At 50.8% G+C, this 17,287-nt stretch overlaps 2 protein-coding genes and 1 pseudogene across 4 annotated transcripts in view; 1 reads left to right on the top strand and 2 right to left on the bottom strand.

The window, feature by feature from the left end:
- LOC308418039 (transmembrane protein 11, mitochondrial-like) overlaps positions 1-17,287 on the top strand; it is a 444,261-nt pseudogene that overhangs the window by 114,755 nt on the left and 312,219 nt on the right. The gene's annotated exons all lie outside the window — the stretch shown is intronic.
- Positions 2,102-13,573, bottom strand: TEX22 (testis expressed 22; the record flags this gene model as incomplete). The annotated part of the gene is made up of 2 exons (XM_080935159.1): positions 2,102-2,515; positions 13,445-13,573. 2 exons carry the CDS (start codon positions 13,571-13,573, stop codon positions 2,102-2,104), a joined length of 543 nt encoding a protein of 180 aa, XP_080791285.1.
- PACS2 (phosphofurin acidic cluster sorting protein 2) overlaps positions 14,469-17,287 on the bottom strand; it is a 56,868-nt gene continuing 54,049 nt past the window's right edge. For both annotated transcript variants that reach the window (XM_080934961.1, XM_080934962.1), the window contains exon 24: positions 14,469-17,145. In XM_080934961.1, coding sequence (XP_080791087.1) covers positions 17,027-17,145 — 119 coding nt within the window. In that variant the 3' untranslated portion in view covers positions 14,469-17,026. The remainder of the gene's footprint in view (positions 17,146-17,287) is intronic.

Raw genomic sequence — 17,287 nt, 5'->3', positions numbered from 1 at the left:
GAGCTGTCCGATACATCTTAGCAGCGCCTGCCCCCATAGAGCAACAGCAACCTGGAGAAGGTGCCACGCTCTGTTCCCAAGAAGGAGAATCCTGTGAACGTGCAGACGGGGTGCAGGAAAGGATGCTGACTACATCTAAACTTAGAGCTGGGAGATTTTCCGGGTCATTTGGGTGGACCCTGAATCTAGAGACTGTAACCATAGGGAAAAGGGAGGGAAGAAGGGTGAACATAGGGCCAGACCTGCCATCCAACTTACCCTCGGCAGCTGAGAAAAGCAAGCCGAAGTTCCCCGGAGCCGCAGGAGGAACACAGCTCTGCCTACACCCTGATCCTAGTGCAGTGACCCACAGTGGACTGCTGCAGAACCTAATGAACCTATGTTCTTTTAAAGCACTAAACTTGAGACAACCAGTTGCAGCAGCTACTGGAAACTACGCTTTGCGTATTTGGGCAACCGCACTGTCTCCAGGCACCGCCAACAGTTCCAACACCATTCCCTCGTAAATCCACTGTCCTTGTAGCCACCGTACCACGGGTGGCCAGTGGGCAGGGGCCAGCTCTGGGCTCCAGTCCTGACGCTTTAATGATGCGGCTTGTGTTTGCTGAGACGGGGAAGATTCTAAGGGGGCTGATCATCCCAGTGTCTGCCCTACTGCAGACTCATCAGGTGCCCAGGCAGGAGCACAGGATCAGGAGAAGCCCTGTCTACACTCGGCCATGAGCACTGATGGGATAACGTGGAGTCCTTTAAAGCTGACGTGCACACAGGACATGGCACTCTTGGTGACCTTAGACCTTAACTCACTTGCATTAACAGGACTCCAGTGTATCTTCTTTCTCGGCACAAGACTTCCTTAGCCCACCGCATACTGTGTTCCAGGCATCTTCAAACCTCTGAGGGGGTGGGAGGGTCCGAATGTGCCCCAGGGCCCTGTACAGACTCCTTAGGACTGTCCCTGCTCTGGTCCTCATGGCGCCACGTTCTTCCTTCCCTTAGCCCTTTGTACCCTGAGACACACAGGCCTAGGACGAGCAAAAGTTACACCAGGGGATAACTGGGGTGATGAAGTCAGACTTCCTGGAGGAGGAGGGATTTCACTGAGTCTTAGGAACGAAGGTAGGAAAGCAAGAACAGAGAATTCAAGTTAGCCAGGGACCCAGTGTCAAGCATAGGGAACTTTAGGCTTTAGCAATGGGCTCCGGGCAGTCGGGGCCGCACTACCAAACTGGCTGATTCCATCATGGCGCCATACAGGCCTGAGTGGTGTCCGAACTTGGACCTAGGATCCATCACCTCCCTTTGACTGAAAAATCCTGTGCACCCAGCCCCATTTCCACATCATCCGGGTCACCACTACTAGTCTCCGAGTCTGGAGTGTCCTTCCACAGCCACCTGACAGGTTGGGTTACGACCCTCCTTTTCCTGTCTCTCCTCCAGCTTGATGTCCCCCAAACGTGGCATGTTCTTGCCCCAATCTTAAACCCTCTAACTGTAGACCGCAAACCTGCACAGAGCACACTGCCTTCCTGCCCCTGCCCGACTCTCCGTACACTGCCTGGAATGAGCTCAGCCACCTGGAAGCCCCCCTGTGTCTAGAACCTCACTCGGTCCCTTTCTTCCAGCTGTCCCCACCAGAGTCCCGAAACCATATCTCCGAGGTCACACATACCGTCATCTAAGCCCAAGAGACCGGAATGGTTCATGACACGAACACCCCACTGGAGAAACTGGGCGTGGTGGGTATCGCACCGTCTCCTCAAGCAGCTGCTCAGTAATGGGGCTGGTACAGCAGCAGGCCATGAACCAGGGCATTTGTGGCAATCCAGCCCCCACTCCCCAGAGGTCCGCGAGTCTGGTCACCAGTCTGCCTCACAGAGCAGAGGGGCTCTTTTGGAAGGTCTTCCCTGACTCACCCTTTGCATGGCTCTCCCATAACTCCCGACTGAGTAGCTAGGAAGGGAGCTCACCTGAGTCCTGAGACCTTTGTCCTGACCTGTGTGTCCTCTGTGGGTGTGTCAAGAAGGCAGTACGGAAGTCATGCCCCACCAAAAAAGAAAGACGCTGTACAACCTAACACTGGGCTGAGCTGAGCTCCTTCTTAGGAGTGGGGCAACCTTGAGGTCTGGACCTCAACATTCTCATTCTTCCAAAGGGGCGCGTTCCGGGCCAAGAAGTCCTGGAAGGCGTTGGAATACGCTGTAGATCGTAGAGGGTGAGGGAGGAGTACATCTCTCTCTACGCCCTCAGACATCAGCTGCCCCACCATCTGAGTGATGTCCTGTGGGGGGCCAACCATATTTTCGCCGGGTTGGAGGGGAGGGGTTGGGACAGACTGGTTCGGTGGGGAGGGTTCAGTCTGCTGACCCTCTAGGCCCAGGCCCAGAGGGTCTCTGGACGGAGCCCTGGCGGTGTCTGTCCTCTCCCGCATGTGCAGCATGGCCAGCCGCCTGCGCTCATTGATGCTGATGCTCCAGCGGCTACCTGGGCGCCTGTGCTCCTGAGGCTCACACACCTGCAGGGAGAGAGAGGGCAGGTGCTCCTTTCCAACACGGTCACCTTCGAACTCAGGTCCTCACACCTGTGTGTATGTAAGAATTTTACCGACGGAACTATGTCTCTAGCCCCCATGTGTTTATTTTGGAGACAGGGTCTCACTATAACGCCCAAGGCTCTGCTTCAGGGCAAGCTCCTGGTAAGGGAAGCAGTGCCCTCTCACAGTGGCCCTATGTGGGGACACTGCCACACTGGCATTCCTGTATATGTCATGGGCCCCATGATATGTTCATGGGCATCACTGCATCTGTCCCCAGATGCAGTCCTTAGAGTAGTGCCAGCGACGTACTTCAATGTGGAGGGTGGGGTTGGGCCAAAGGCACGACAAAGTTAACCTGTTGTGTGTTCCCAGAAAGTTGACTTTCAGAGATCAATCCTAGGCATCCTTCCTCCTTAAGAGGCCTATAAAGCAGTCCTAAAGGCTGCTTCAGGTACCAAAGTCAACAAAAATAACAAATAAATTGTCTCTAAATAGATTTAGGAGGAACGTTAACAAGATAAACCCCCATGAACAAATTAAAACCTGGCAGGAGCTGAGGAGGGGTGTCAGCCAGCACCATGCAGGAGACTGGAAGGTGGTGACATACAGCAAAGCCAGCAGACTGCCCAGTAAGGGGACACACCTAGCTACCTTCTGGATAGAGGGCTACAAGGAGAGATGAGGCAATTCAACATGAAGGACCTCCTTACTTTAAAAAAAAAATCTTGAAAGAATTAACACACAACAACCCAATGGTTCCATTTCTGGGTGTAGACCCAGAAGACTTTGAAGTGGGGACTTTGGGAGGTGTACACACAGTGGGGACTTTGGGAGGTGCACACACAGTGGGGACTTTGGGAGATGTACACACAGTGGGGACTTTGGGAGGTATACACACAGTGGGGACTTTGGGAGATGTACACACAGTGGGGACTTTGGGAGGTGTACACACAGTAGGGACTTTGGGAGGTGTACACACAGTGGGGACTTTGGGAAGTGTACACACATGGGGACTTTGGGAAGTGTACACACAGTGGGGACTTTGGGAGATGTACACATAGTGGGGACTTTGGGAGGTGTACACACAGTGGGGACTTTGGGAGGTATACACACAGTGGGGACTTTGGGAGGTGTACACACAGTGGGGACTTTGGGAGGTGTACACACAGTGGGGACTTTGGGAGGTGTACACACAGTGGGGACTTTGGGAGGTGTACACACACCCATGTCCATACAGCAGCTTCATGCACTTGGTTACAACATAGATTCGACTCAAGTGCCTGTAGATGGTTGGATCCACCTGATAATACAGTACCATTCACTCCACCCCCACCCAAAAAAGAAAAAAAGAAAAAAAAAAGAAGGAATGAAAGAAAAGGCATTTGGGGCTGGGCAGGTAGCTCAGAAGTTAACAGTGTGTTCTGTTCTTGCAAAGGACCTGGGTTCAGTTCTTAGCACCCTTGTCAAGCAGCTTACATCTGTCTGATTTCAAGGGACCTGACACCCTTTGACCTGCATGCACATACATGCTTTTTAAAAACTGCATTTGACACATGCTCTTGTATGGATGACTGTGAGGCCAGAGGGCACTCCTCAGTGAAAGGGCAGCCACCAGAGCACATAGCCCACAACGTCTATGGTCCTGCTGGCCGAGGGACTGGCAAATGCAGACTCACTGAGACGGAAACAGTGTCTCTGGGGACTGGGAATGGAAGGAGGTGTGTAATGCAGATAACGAAGACTCTGAAAGTGGAAAAGCCTGGGGATCTGCCTCACCACAGTGAAAACATACAGTCAAGAGACTGGGTGGATTCCATGAGAACATACATGTGTCCATCCCCAGAACTGCGTCAACATACAAAAAAGCGGTTTTGATGGTGAAAGAGGGAGAAAGATAAGTGAGCTCTTGATTCCGAGACACACTGGGGGAAGAAGATACAAAGGTCTATAAGACACGAAGGATGCCATGCAGGTCCTCCTGCAACCCTCAGAAGCCAGGCTTTAGGATGTGTGTCCCACCAAATTTCAGGCCAAGGTCTTTCCCTTCACAGTGCTGGAGCAAGGGGGGGAAGGACCTCCTCAGCACGTCAGAAATGGGTCCACACAGAGCGCACTCACACCTCACACATTAAAATACAGGGGCAGGCAACTTTTGTGAGCCAAGAGGTCTACCTGCTCCAACCTGTTAGGGATCTGGGCTTGACCTGCCAGCTTCTAAAACTGAGAAGCACCATTCCAGACGGCCTGAGCTATGGTCGTTTGCTATGACGGCCCCAACTGATGGCAGCCCCAAAAGGCACATTGGTGTTTCTGATCCCTTCTCTTTAGAGTCTGATAGCTTTCAGAGGTTTGGGACAATACAGGGGGTTAAAAAAGAAGGGGGTGGAAATCCACAGCCCCTCAGCCCATTCTGCAGCCTAGCTTACTCTATTCCCCCTGCCCCAGGCCAGAGAAGTTTCTTTCTGTTGCAGAGCAGAGGCCTGTAGCGTCTGAAAGCAAGCTCGCTAGCTGACCAGGTGTCACAACAAAGCCAACTGTTAACAAGCCTTTACACCCAAAGTCACCAGTGTTTACAAGCCCCAAGGAAAGACAGAACAGAGCTGCCAGCTACTAGTTTCCTTAGAAACAATGAGAGACCCCGGGGCTCTACTATCGACAAGCAGAAGCACATGGAGGGGGGGCATCCAGGGGACAGGAGTGACCTTGGACACAGAAAGTGTGACCTGACGAGATGGAAACTCAGTGGGAGGCTAGTCCAGAGCTGTTCCTATTCTTAACCCGTTTGTGTGGCAGAACTGCACACCTCCCTGTCACCCTGTGCTGTCACAGTACTTCCTGTCAGGGTAGCTTCTGATGTGACACTGCCTGACAGAATACGTGTTCTACACGTGGCACATGAACATGAGGCCACATACCAGGCCCCCTTGTGTTTGTTCAGCAACAGCAGGAAAGACTTTTGAGAGTGAGAGACACGCACAGGACTTCCAACCCAACCACCTCAGACCAAGATAAGGGGAAACGTAAGTCCAGTATACACCTGGAGATAGTCATTACACGGCATTACCGCCACAAGTACTAAACACAGGCTTGAAAGCAAAGCACCACGGCAAAGATAAAAACAAACAAACAAAGTAGGAGGCCATGGGCAAGCCAGAGAATCACTCCTGCTGGGTCAACTTGCAATGAAAAAAGAACACGAAGACATCCAGACAAACATGTGCGCGTTCTGTCCTCAGACTGAGGAAGCAGCCTTAGCCAAGTGTGTTGTGTTGACATTTCGGAACACTGGCAGGAGGGAAAAGATCTTAAAGGTTTTTGAAACTGACATTGAAGAGGTGGCTCAGTGGTTCAGAGCACTTGGGTTCAGTCCCTAGCACCCACATAGTGGCTCACAACTGCCTATTAACTCCAGGAGATACAGAGCTTTTCTTCTGGCTTTCATAGGCGCCAGGCATACACATGGTACACCAACATACACACAGGCAAAACATTCATCCACATAAAATACATAGATCTAAAAAAAAAAAAACTTGCAAAGATAAAACCGGCACAGGGGTGGTGCTGCACACAGGTGCTTACCATCACACAGAAAAACCAGAGTATGCATAGAAAATCAGAAGCCTGCATGGTCTATGGTGTTACACAAGAGCCCGGGAAGCTAATAGAGAGAGGCTTTAAAAGGTGGGAAGGAAACTAGAATTTTTACCTAATCAAAGAGCTGCCCAAGTGTGCAAAGTCGTTTCCACACTTTCGAGTCTCTCTCTCTCTCTCTCTCTTTCTCTCTCTCTCTCTCTCTCTCTCTCTCTCTCTCTCTCTGTGTGTGTGTGTGTGTGTGTGTGTGTGTCTTTCTCAGACAGAGTTTCTGTGTGGCCTTGGGGGTCCTGGAACTCTTTAGACCATGCTGTCCTGGAACTCAAAGATCCGCCTGCCTCAGCCTCCTGCGTGCCAGGCTGAAGGTATGAGCCACCACAGCCTTTGAGTCTTAAAGTTCCAACAGCTTCCTCACCCTAAGAACCCTTTTGAATGATGTGGCTAGATGGTATGCTCTGGACGTAAACAGAGAAATAGGAGAGTCAAGGGCCCGGGAAACAGGAACTCCTAAGACAGACAAGGGAGGCCTGTATGAGGCCCTAAGGACAACCCCTACCCAGGAGAAAAACTGAGCTTCCAGATGATCTGATGTACCGAGAGGATTTCCAGGTGTGGTAGAAGGTTCAGGAAAGGATCATCAACCTCAGTCATTTTCTCCAAGGAAAGGCAAAAGGGTGAGCAAGAAAAGAAGCCTCAGTGAGCTGGGAGAGACGGCTCAACCGAGGGTTCAGAACAGCACCTGCTGCTCTTACAGGTCCCATATACACATACACACATACTCATACCCAGATACATATAGACCTACATGCATACATACATACATACACACAGGTCCCCACAGATCACATGCATACACACATAAACATGCACAGGCAGCCATACAAACAAAACAAATATTTATGTATTTTATGTAGATGAGCATTCCATCTTCATGCACACCAGAATAGGCAATCAGCTTCTATTACAGATGGTTGTGAGTTGTTGTTGTTGTTGGGATTTGAACTCAGGACCTCCGGAAGAGCAGCCAGTGCTCTTAACCACGGAGCCATTTCTCCAGCGCCTAAACAACACAAATATAACTCCTTGGGAAGACAGGAAAAGAGAAGAAGTAGAAGGTAGGATGCTAACCCCTCAATTTTTATGCAGGAACTCAGCAGACCCTAAAATGGAGGAGCAGGAGGGAGTAGCGTTGACCAGCATCGTCGTTGACAAGACCATCAGCAAGGGAGCTGACAGCAAGGCTTTGGGATTACTGCCCAACAGTGTGCATGAATGTTTTAGAAAAAGTAACGCAAAGGGTTAAAGATAGAGCCGTAAGCAGCCGCTGACGTGGGAGTGCGTACTCGGAATTCCTGTTCTCATCAAACAGACGGACCTAGGCCACAGACAAAATGGATCCACACCGAGTCCCCGGACCTCACAGCTTTGAGGCAGCACAACTGGGATTAACAATCAGAGATAACATACTCTTACTGAAACAAATACCCAGTCTAATCCAACACGTGAGTGCAAAGAAAGTAGAGAATGAAATAAATTTTCTGTTTGTTTGTTTATAAACAGGGTTTGTCTGTTTAATAGCCCTGGGTGTACTAGACTCACTTTGTGGACCAGTGCTGGGATTAATGTACCATCATGCCCAGCCTGAAATGCATTGTGTTTTAGCTAGAACATGGAAACAAGCTATACCAGAGCTCCAGAGTGTGGGCAGAACCACACTCTGAGGACAATCTGCAGTTTAAATCCGCCACTTTAAGAAAGACCTCTGATCCTAGCACTCTGGAAACAAAACAAGCAGATCTCTGAGTTCTAGGCCAGCCTGGTCTACATAGCAAATTCCAGGACAACCAGGAAGCTAAGGCTACATAGCCCATATGTCTGTGTCAAAAATGAAAGAAGAAAATGAAGAGGACGAGAAAAAGCGGGAGGATGGTGATGAAGAGGAGGAGGGGGAAGATGGTGATGAGGAGGAGGGGGAAGATGGTGATGAGGAGGAAGAGGAAGAGGAAGAGGAGAAGGATAGTGACAAGGAGGAGGCAGCAGCCCAACAATTATCAAGCAAACCAGTTAAGAAGTGATGGTCCAGCCTTCAGGGGGCAGAGGCAGGTGGATCTCCAAGTTGGAGGCCAGCCTCGTCTACACAGTGAGCTTCAGGATAGTCAGGGCTACACAAACCCTGTCTCAAAAACAAACAGACAGACAGACAGACAAACACAAGCTACTGCTCTTCTGGATTTGATTCCCAGCACCCACACGATGGCTCCCAACCATCTATAACGCCAGTTCCTTGAGTCCAGTACTTTCTTCTGGCCTTGTGGCCACCAGTCATGAATGATTGTACATGTAGAGCAAACCCTCATACACATAAACTAATTTTTAAAAATCTCTTAATTATTCTTACTGGTGTACTCACGCTTGGTGCTCATTTGGGCGTTTTTTGCTCGTTTTAGAACGGAAAGTTCATGTTTGTTTTGTGGCACTGGGGAATCACAGGTACATCCCCAGCCCACCACTCAACTTAAAAAAAAATGAGTGTTTGCTTGCATGTATGTCATGCCATGATATATGTTTGTGCTGGTGGATGCCAGAGGGATCAGAACTCCAAGAACTGTAGTTACAAAAGGGCACACGTGGGTGGTGGGAACTGAACCCAGGTCCTCTGCAATTTTAGGTCTTTGAGTACGCTGTAGCTGTCTTCGGACACAACAGAAGAGGGCATCAGATCACATCACAGATGGTTGTGAGCCACCATGTGGTTGCTGGGATTTGAACTCAGGATCTCTGGAAGAGCAGTCGGTGCTCCTAACCACTGAGCCATCTCTCCAGCCCAGCAGCAAGTGCTCTTTATCACCAAGCCATCCATCCAGCCCCCACCACCATCGCTACTCAACTTTGAACATAGCTTTCTCACTGCTGTTCGGTTTCATAGACAGGATCTTGGCATGTGGCCTAGGCTGCTCCTGAACTCCCAATCCTGCCTCTGCATCCAAAGCACTGGGGACCATAGGCAGAGACTGACATGCTGGTTTCCTCATGTTTACCATCTCTCCGATAGGATTCAATGATACAATACCGTAAACATGTCTTGCAGACTGGCATCTAACATTTTCTCTCTCTGCCTGTGCTATACTTTTTGAATCTGTTTTTTTTTTTTTCCTTCAGGGTTTCATGTTTGGACTAAAAAAAGCACTTCTTCTTCGGGATTCTAAATACAGATGCTTCCAAAGCAGCTTTGGTTTGAGTTTGGTGTACTTGTGCATGTGTGGCAAAAGGTACGGCTGTATTCCACTACCGTCTGTAAACAGCTAGCCAACCAGTTCAACACCATTTGTGGCAAACTTTTTACTACTGGTTTGAATTTTCGCGGCAAGCAAACATTAACATCCTAGAGTTACTTGGGGACCAACTTCTCAGCATTTGTCCAGAATGGCAGGTACTCTGCTTTCTGGTGGTACCTTGTTCTTGGTTCTTTAAACATGCTGCGTGTTTTTAAGAGTTAAGCTTTCAAAAGCCTTTGCTTTTCAGCTGGTGTGTTCGTGAAGGCACGGGCACTAGATTGCCCACAATTCCTCACTCTTCTGTGACACAGGTCTCTCTGCATGGTCCTAGCTGGCCTGGACCTCTTTATGCTTCCTGTGAGGGCAGAGCAGTGGCCCTGCCTTGCATTCTGACCCTGACCGAACCCTCCTGCCTTGCCTCAGTTTACCTGTCCATGCGTTCTGAAATTATGATCTGGCTGTGTGAGATGTGCTCTCGGAATCTTGGGAGAGACTGATGGGAAAGTTCTGTTTATCAATCTAACTTTTCTTCATGCCAGATTTTTTCTCTTGGCACTAAATTAAAAGCAGAGTGTTGGGCTGGAGAGATGGCTCAGAGGTTAAGAGTGCTTACTGTTCAGTTAAAGGCACTTACAGCTCTCCCACAGGACCTGAGGTAGGTTCCCAGCACCTATATGGCTGCTCACGACTCCCGGTAACTCCAGTGCCGGGGAATCTAACAACCTCTTCTGGCCTCCACGGTCTCCTGCACACGCTTGGTACGCATAAGCTCACTCAGGCTCACAGAATCATGAATATCATGCTGGTGTAGTGACACCTGTGATTCTAGTGTCTGGAAGGCTGAGGCATAAGGGTTATGAATAAGTTCAAGGCCATCCTGGGCTTGAGAGCCTGTCTCAAAAAACCCAAATAAAACAGAATGTTATTTCCTATAAGCATTTATGTCCTGTCTGTAGAGCTTCTGCAGCACCGGATACAGAGGCCCCTGTGCTCTCTGCCCCAGCACCTGTTAGAAAGTCCTCTCTGGCCCTCTACACTTCTGCTATGATGGCCCTACCGGCAGACATTTGTTTTTTATTTTTGGAGACAGGGGTTCTCTGTGTAGCCCTGGCTGTCCGGAAACTCACTTTATAGGCCAGATTGGCCTCGAACGCAGAGATCCACCTACCTAAGCCTCTCAGGTGCTGGGATTAAAGGAGTAGGACACCACTGTCTGGCCAAGGGCCACACAGACATTTAAATGATTGCATAAGCAGCCAGCCTCCAGAGTGGTAGTACCCAGTGACATCAGCTCCTGGCAGTGTTACCCCCAACTCTCTCTCACACAAAGTAGGGGTGACTAGTGTAATCTCCCCCACAAAACAAAAGACAGAAACAGAACATTTGTACTCCCAGGCTAGAATTTAAGAGTCTTGGTAGCTTCTGACCCCTTTCCATTCTCTCACCAGGGGAAGCCAATGGTAAGAGTCTAGAGCCTTCCAGCATCTCCACCACTGACTTTCCCTGTGGATGTGAGCTACCTTCCATCCTTGGCTGAACCCTTGACCATGACCTCCTGAGACCAAACAAGAGCCACCTAGGGAAAACACATGGCCTAGAGGCATGGGGTACAGCCATTAATTTCCAAAGGCAGGAGGATCAGGAGTTCAAGGTTATCATTGGTTTAAATAGCAAGTTCAAAGCCAGCCTGGGCTACAGGAGACCTTGTTTCAAAAACCCAAACCCAAAACCAATGCCCTCCCTCCCAAATAGGGGTATCACTTAGTTATTTTGGAGCAAACTGGCAGATTTAAAATATTATATATGTCTATCCAGTAACATGATCTGGTCCTACAGGAGAACTTGGTGTTTGTATCTGGCAAAACCTTGCCGTGTTCCTCATAAAAAGCAACACAGAATCAGAAGGAACTCGTGATTCCTGTTGCCAGAGTGAACGGGATCGTTTCATATTTCCTGGCTTAGTGTACTGAGACACGAGTTACAGGGGTCACATAACCAGCCTTTCTCTCTCTCTTTTGTTTTGTGGGTTTTCTAGGCAGACATATTGTTCTAATATCATTTATTACTATTATTACTGTTCTTTGTTTTGTTGTTATTGCTCTGAGACAGGGTATTACTATGTAACTCCAGCTGGCCTGGAACTCTCTATGTAGACCAGGCTGGCCTTGAACTCACAGAATCTTCCTGCCCCTGCTACCCATGTGCTGAGCAGTTGTGCACTGGCTGGCCTGGCATCATGTAGTGGTTTTAGTTAAATGCTGAGCTATGAAATGCCTTGGGGATACCTATCTAACCTGGCATTGCTCCCCAGGAACCCAGGCTCTCTTTTCCACCATTCTAGCCTTTGCAGTTCTTTTCGGGAGCTGGTGGTTGAAATTCATCTGAAGCAGGTTTTGCATACCCCAAAGTTTTACTGCTGTCACCAAGAGTGAGGACTATCTTCCCTCACTCATCCTATCTGCCGTTGTGGCTCCAGAGACTACTGACTTCTGGACGCTGTACTGTGTAAGATTCTAGAAGACAGTCTTTCTGACTGTCAAGGACAATCACAGAGTCTCCACATGAGGCAGGCTCTGCATGTCTGTGCTCCTTGGCAGGCTGAGGAGGGTGAGGCAAATATCCCTTACATGCTCAGCCTAGAGCCGTCCCAAGCCTCCTGCCTGCTCCTCCCCAGTGTTCAGGGCATGTTGGCTGGACTGTCAGGACTGTGGGTAAACTGGACACCTCAGGACCTTCTGCTAGGACAGTTTTCTCCAACTCTTGCCTCAGGCCAAGGTGACTATGTTTTATGAGGTATCATGGATGGCACGGTGGGGTGACGACAAGCTGCAGAGAAAGTGACTCTAAGGCTCTGGCTGGGAAGGGAGGGACAAAGAACTTATGTGAGCTAGGCCAGGATCTCTGTGGGAGGAAACATGAGACAGAGTCGGCTGGCCAAGGGAAGAGTCAGAGGAAGCACAATCCATGCTGAGGGGACACAAAGGAGAGAGGTGACACAGGACAAGGTTAGGGAAGGCAGCTGGGACATCCCCCAAGGGCAGAGTCACTAGCAGGGCCTGAAAACTGTGGAGGGAGGGGCAAAGAAACTGGAAATGGGATCCAACTCCAAATGAAGCCAAGGTATGGCAGACACTAAAGCAACTCTGTCCCCAACCAGAATCCTGGTGTCCCTTCAGCCACAGGATTATGGTTCATCCCCACTAAGGCACGAATATAAAACCATGCACCTGTGCCAATTCCTGAGCAAGCCTTTCCCAAGTGACGGCACTTCGGCATCTTTATCATCTAGGACGCCCTGCGTCATAGCTGAAAGATCTGTTGGTCAGCCCTGTAGGGCACTTGTCACCTTATGAGGGGCCTCACTTTCTTTCTCTACTTGTCACCTTTGACCTCAGCAGGTACACTGACACACATACACCTCAGTGCCTGGCTCAGTGGCTGGCCACGTAAGCAAAGCACTAAAGATCCATCCACCAGCACGAGTTTTAGCACAGTCTTGACTGATGTGGTCTAGCTTTGCACCTTTTCCTCAGTGCACAGACTGTGATATCCTCTGCTCAGGGAGTGCTCTCGGGTCTGCACGGTTGGTCCTATTTCTCTTACCACCAGGCTGCACACAATTCAATGTTTGCTGTCCGGTGATGATCAGGGTATGCCTTCTGTTTGAGGCTGCCACAAATGCATCTCTGGGTACATTTCAGTGATGGCTGAAACCTGTCCAGAGAGGACACTTCCCTGCTGTGAGGACCTCATTCTCCCTCCCACTTAGTGACACCCCCTTGTCCAGGGGTCAGGGACACTGGGAGAGCTGAGGTGGGTACGTGTGGCACTCTCCTCCTGACCGCAGGCAACCCCTCCTAGCGTCCACTGGAGGAAGTCTACCTCGGAGCCTAGCCTGAGTGGCTGGAGAAGCCCAGGAACCTGAATGTTTCTGCCAGCCCCACTCAGTCCTCTCCTGTCCTCCCATAAACCCATTCTCTATGTTCTTCACAGCCAGTCCACCTAAAAGCCTGGGTTTTCAGAAGAGCCTCCTGCTGCTTACCCAGTCTTGGGTCTGCAGGTCCTCCTGAGTCTTGCTCTTGGTGTCTGTCTGGCTGGAGGCCGCTGAAAGCCTCTGTGGGAACTGCCACTGTAGCGTCTTCCTCTGGGGGCGCTGCTGCCTGCTGTCCATCTCTACGTACAGCAGGTAGCAGTTCCCAAGTCTAGGGCTGTGGGGCAAGGTGCAGAAAGGGAACTGAGCTGCTGAACGTGTCCTGATGCCACAAGAGATCCCCAAAGCAGATGATGGCAGGCCCTGCTAGGGCTGCCTTCTACCCAATGACTACTCTTGCCAAATAGCGGGGTCCCTTAAATGACTTTCTCTCCCAGGTCTTGTGGCCACCATCTTTCACACCAGAGTACCTCCAGGGACAGTAGTAGCCTAGAAGTAGATGCTGCCCTTCTCCATCTCTCTGGACCACCTGGTCGGCCTTTCCTTGCAGGGGACACTTTGTCTACCGTCCTGACAAACTCCTTAATCCCACCCTCAGTAGGCTTCCCTTGGACGACCCTACCACACACAAGGCCCAAGCTCAGGGCCAACCTGAGCTCTCATTTCCCACTCTCTCTGAGGGTCTGAACTGTGGAAGTCAGTTGAAGGGCATCGGTGAAGAGATGTGGGGAGTTGAGTCACCCGCTGCCACGTGGATGCAGAGCTCGCTCAGAGGGTTCTGGTAAGGGCTCAGTAAGTTCCGGGACAGATGAGGGAGGCTTAATGAGCTCCGGTTGACAATGGATCAGCTGGTGAGAGCAGGATCCCGAAGGGTCTGCACCGAGAGTGGAGGGTCGCGTGGCCTGTGAACGCTCATTTGGGTCCAAGTAAACAGAGCTGCCAGGTTAGGCTGACTTAGAACCTCAGCACGAGAAAGCCGAGCTGGAACCAAGGACAGAACTCTTAAGGAAGAGGGACCGGGCAAGACTGGAACTTCCGTCCTACAGACCCCGCCCTCCGCAGCCGCTTCCGCCCCTCTGCGCGTGCGCCCCCAGCGTTCAAGCCGCATGGCCCCAATACATTGAGAGAAATCACAGCAGTGGGCGGCCAGAGCGCCGTCAGTTTATTAGTGTCGCTTCAGCACCTTGAAATCGTCCACATGGTCGCATGGGACAGATCAGCATCTGCTCCCAAAAAAAAGCTATTTACATGAATCCTGCTTTTTATTAAAAAACAAAAAACAAAACTAGCAACACATACACACTCTAGAAATCAGTCACAGCGCGCTGGGCAGTCTGCAGAAGCGGACGGACGGAGTCATCCTCTCGCAAGGCTGTCAGCCTCTGCTGGCCCCGCTTCTAGGACAGAGCTGTCTCTGAAGGGCGTAGGGTTTAGGGAGCAATTGAGGGTCCAGTACCCTGGCCCTAGGGAGAAGTGCCAGGACGTGTTTATGCGGAATTCATTTGAGATGGAGGCTAGAGGAAAAAGTGAGGCTTGCAGAATAAGGCTAGGGCAAGCCATTGCACGAGGGCTGAGCCTCCCCCAGCCCCCTGCCCCCACCCCACGTCTGGTACCTATACAGTGATACTGAGCTGCATACTCAGAGGGTGGTGGCAGGGCCCCCAAATGACAGCAGTGAGCAATGGCAACTTGTGTTGCCTGACAGGGACCTCTAAGACTGGCAGGGTCTAAGGGCGATGCCTCAGAGCTAAGGCCTGTCGGGAAGCAAACACTCCGCTGTTCTTACCACTGCAGTGCCTGTGTGTGGGGGGGCTTTGGTGTCATCATCCTTTAAAGGGACAAAGTGCTTCTCCATGAATCCTCATTACAGCTCCATGAGGTAGGCAAGGAAAATGGACCATCTCTCTCTAACCAATGGGGGAAGTGAGGCACTGGGAGGGCTGAGGTCCAGGTCTGACCTACCACTGTTAATGATGGTGGGTGCATGTTGCTCAGGTGCTAGGCTTTCCTGACTCCACCTCCGCCAGCCGCTGGACAGAGGCTCTGCCTACACTCTCCTCTTGCGGAAGTCAGAGCCCTGGAGCCAATCAAGAAGCGTGTACAGCAGAGGGTCCTGAAAAGGGGCTGCCTTGAGGCAAGAGCTTGAACCCACTGTGGCCTCAAGGCACAAAATCTAGGCCAAATGTTTCCTACAAAGGTTGACCTTTGGAAAAAACCTCAAGGGGCAGGTAAACTAGGCTCTTAAGCTCCTAGGTCTAGTGTCTGATGCAACACGGTATCTTTTCAGAGTATACCTCACTAGGAATCCCACTAAGCCCTATACCCAGGAACCTGGCGCCCTATTATCTAGGACAAATAGACCCTGTTCAGCAAGTCAAGGCAGGGGAAGTAAGTAAATAAAGACCCACCATCCTTCACCCCAGGGAGTTGGGCAGTCCTCAAACTCAGCCTGTCCTGCTCTGGGCAATTTTTTGAGCATACTCTTAAGAAGGTTTCAAGGTCAAGACACCAAGCTTTAGAGTTCCCAGATGGACCACCAGGGCCCCTGGGAGAGCCCCAGCTTCCAAGGTGACAGGCACTCTTCTAATTAGACACCCCAGGAGAAAGGATTCTTGAAAGTTAGGCCACCAGCATACTCCTCTCCTGATGGATGGGAAAATGGTGGAGTTGCCACCAATAATGGGACCCAGTGGCTACGAGAGATTGGCTTGGCTAGACTTAGTCCTGTAAAGGAGGTGGTGGCTTTTGTAGTCAGACCAGCCTGCTGGAGCCTTCACTGCCCCCCACCCCACACATACATGCACGCACGCGCACACACACACACACACACACACACACGCACGCACACACACCTCTAGTTGCCCGTTTGCAGTTCACAACCTTGATTCTCAACTCAGATCTCACATGGCCAATCCTGGACCCTTCTGTCCAGCAAGCAGAATAGAGGGAAAGGCTCAGACAAACCCCAGAAGTCTTTCCCGTTCCCAGGACAGACACGGACATTTGAAAGGACCACCTGATCTGAGCAGCAGGATCCACAGGAGCCTAGAAATGCCTCCAGAATGGGAGCCACAGGGGTAGGGATGGGGATGCAGCTCCTGCTGGCTCTGTCCCATGCAAGGGGACTTCACAAGAGCAACATCTGCTTGGCAGCTATGTTGTCAGATGTACTTGAGAGCATTAGAAAGATCTGCTACTACAAAACCTCCGCTAGGAGGCTGGAGTTTATTGGGACCCACACATGGGGTGCCAGGGACTGACATCTCATGCTAGGAGACCAAACATGCCCTTGATCTTCAGCTTCTGGCCACTAAACTCCACAGCTCCCTGTGCTCCCTACTCCCTGAGGAAGCAGAATCCTGACTTCAGCAAAGGGCAGGCTACAAAGGCAAGAACACTTCTTGCTTGCAGTCTGGGGTTTCATGGGACCAGAGTTCACCTCCTTTTCTACCTCCCTTTCCACTTGCCCACATATTCTGGTTAATAAGCAGAGTGAAGTTACTCAGTGGCCCACAGGGAGCTAGTTGGGCTATGAGCACATTCATACTTAAGACTGTTTCTTTGTGTTTTTAAGAGTCTGTCTCTGTAGTAACCATGTGTTAACAGAAACACAGCTGTCTCTCCATCAACGGCTGACTCAGGGCAGGACATAGGTCCCTCCACTGTCCAGTGTCAGCCCTTCCGTGGTTGGGGCTAGAAGGTGGCCTTGGAGTGTCCAAAGATGCAGATAGGGAAGTGCTTCACGTGAGAAGACCACTGGGCAGCCAGCTGGAAGAACTTGACATCGCTGCATTCCACGCCGTCGATGAGGACTGTGGGAGAGGGCCACCTGACCATCTGCCCACCTGGCAAGGCAACCACCTGAGATGGTGGGATGCTGCCAGGAAGCAGGGTAATCTGGAAGCTGGAGGAAGCCTTGCTTAACAGGCCCATCCTACCATCTGCCCTCCCAGG

Source organism: Micromys minutus (genome assembly GCF_963924665.1).
Source record: "Micromys minutus genome assembly, chromosome: 1".
In the NCBI taxonomy this organism is placed as follows: Eukaryota; Metazoa; Chordata; class Mammalia; order Rodentia; family Muridae; genus Micromys; species Micromys minutus.
Note: the sequence above shows the minus strand (reverse complement) of the source record. Positions and strands in the feature narration are given on the sequence as shown.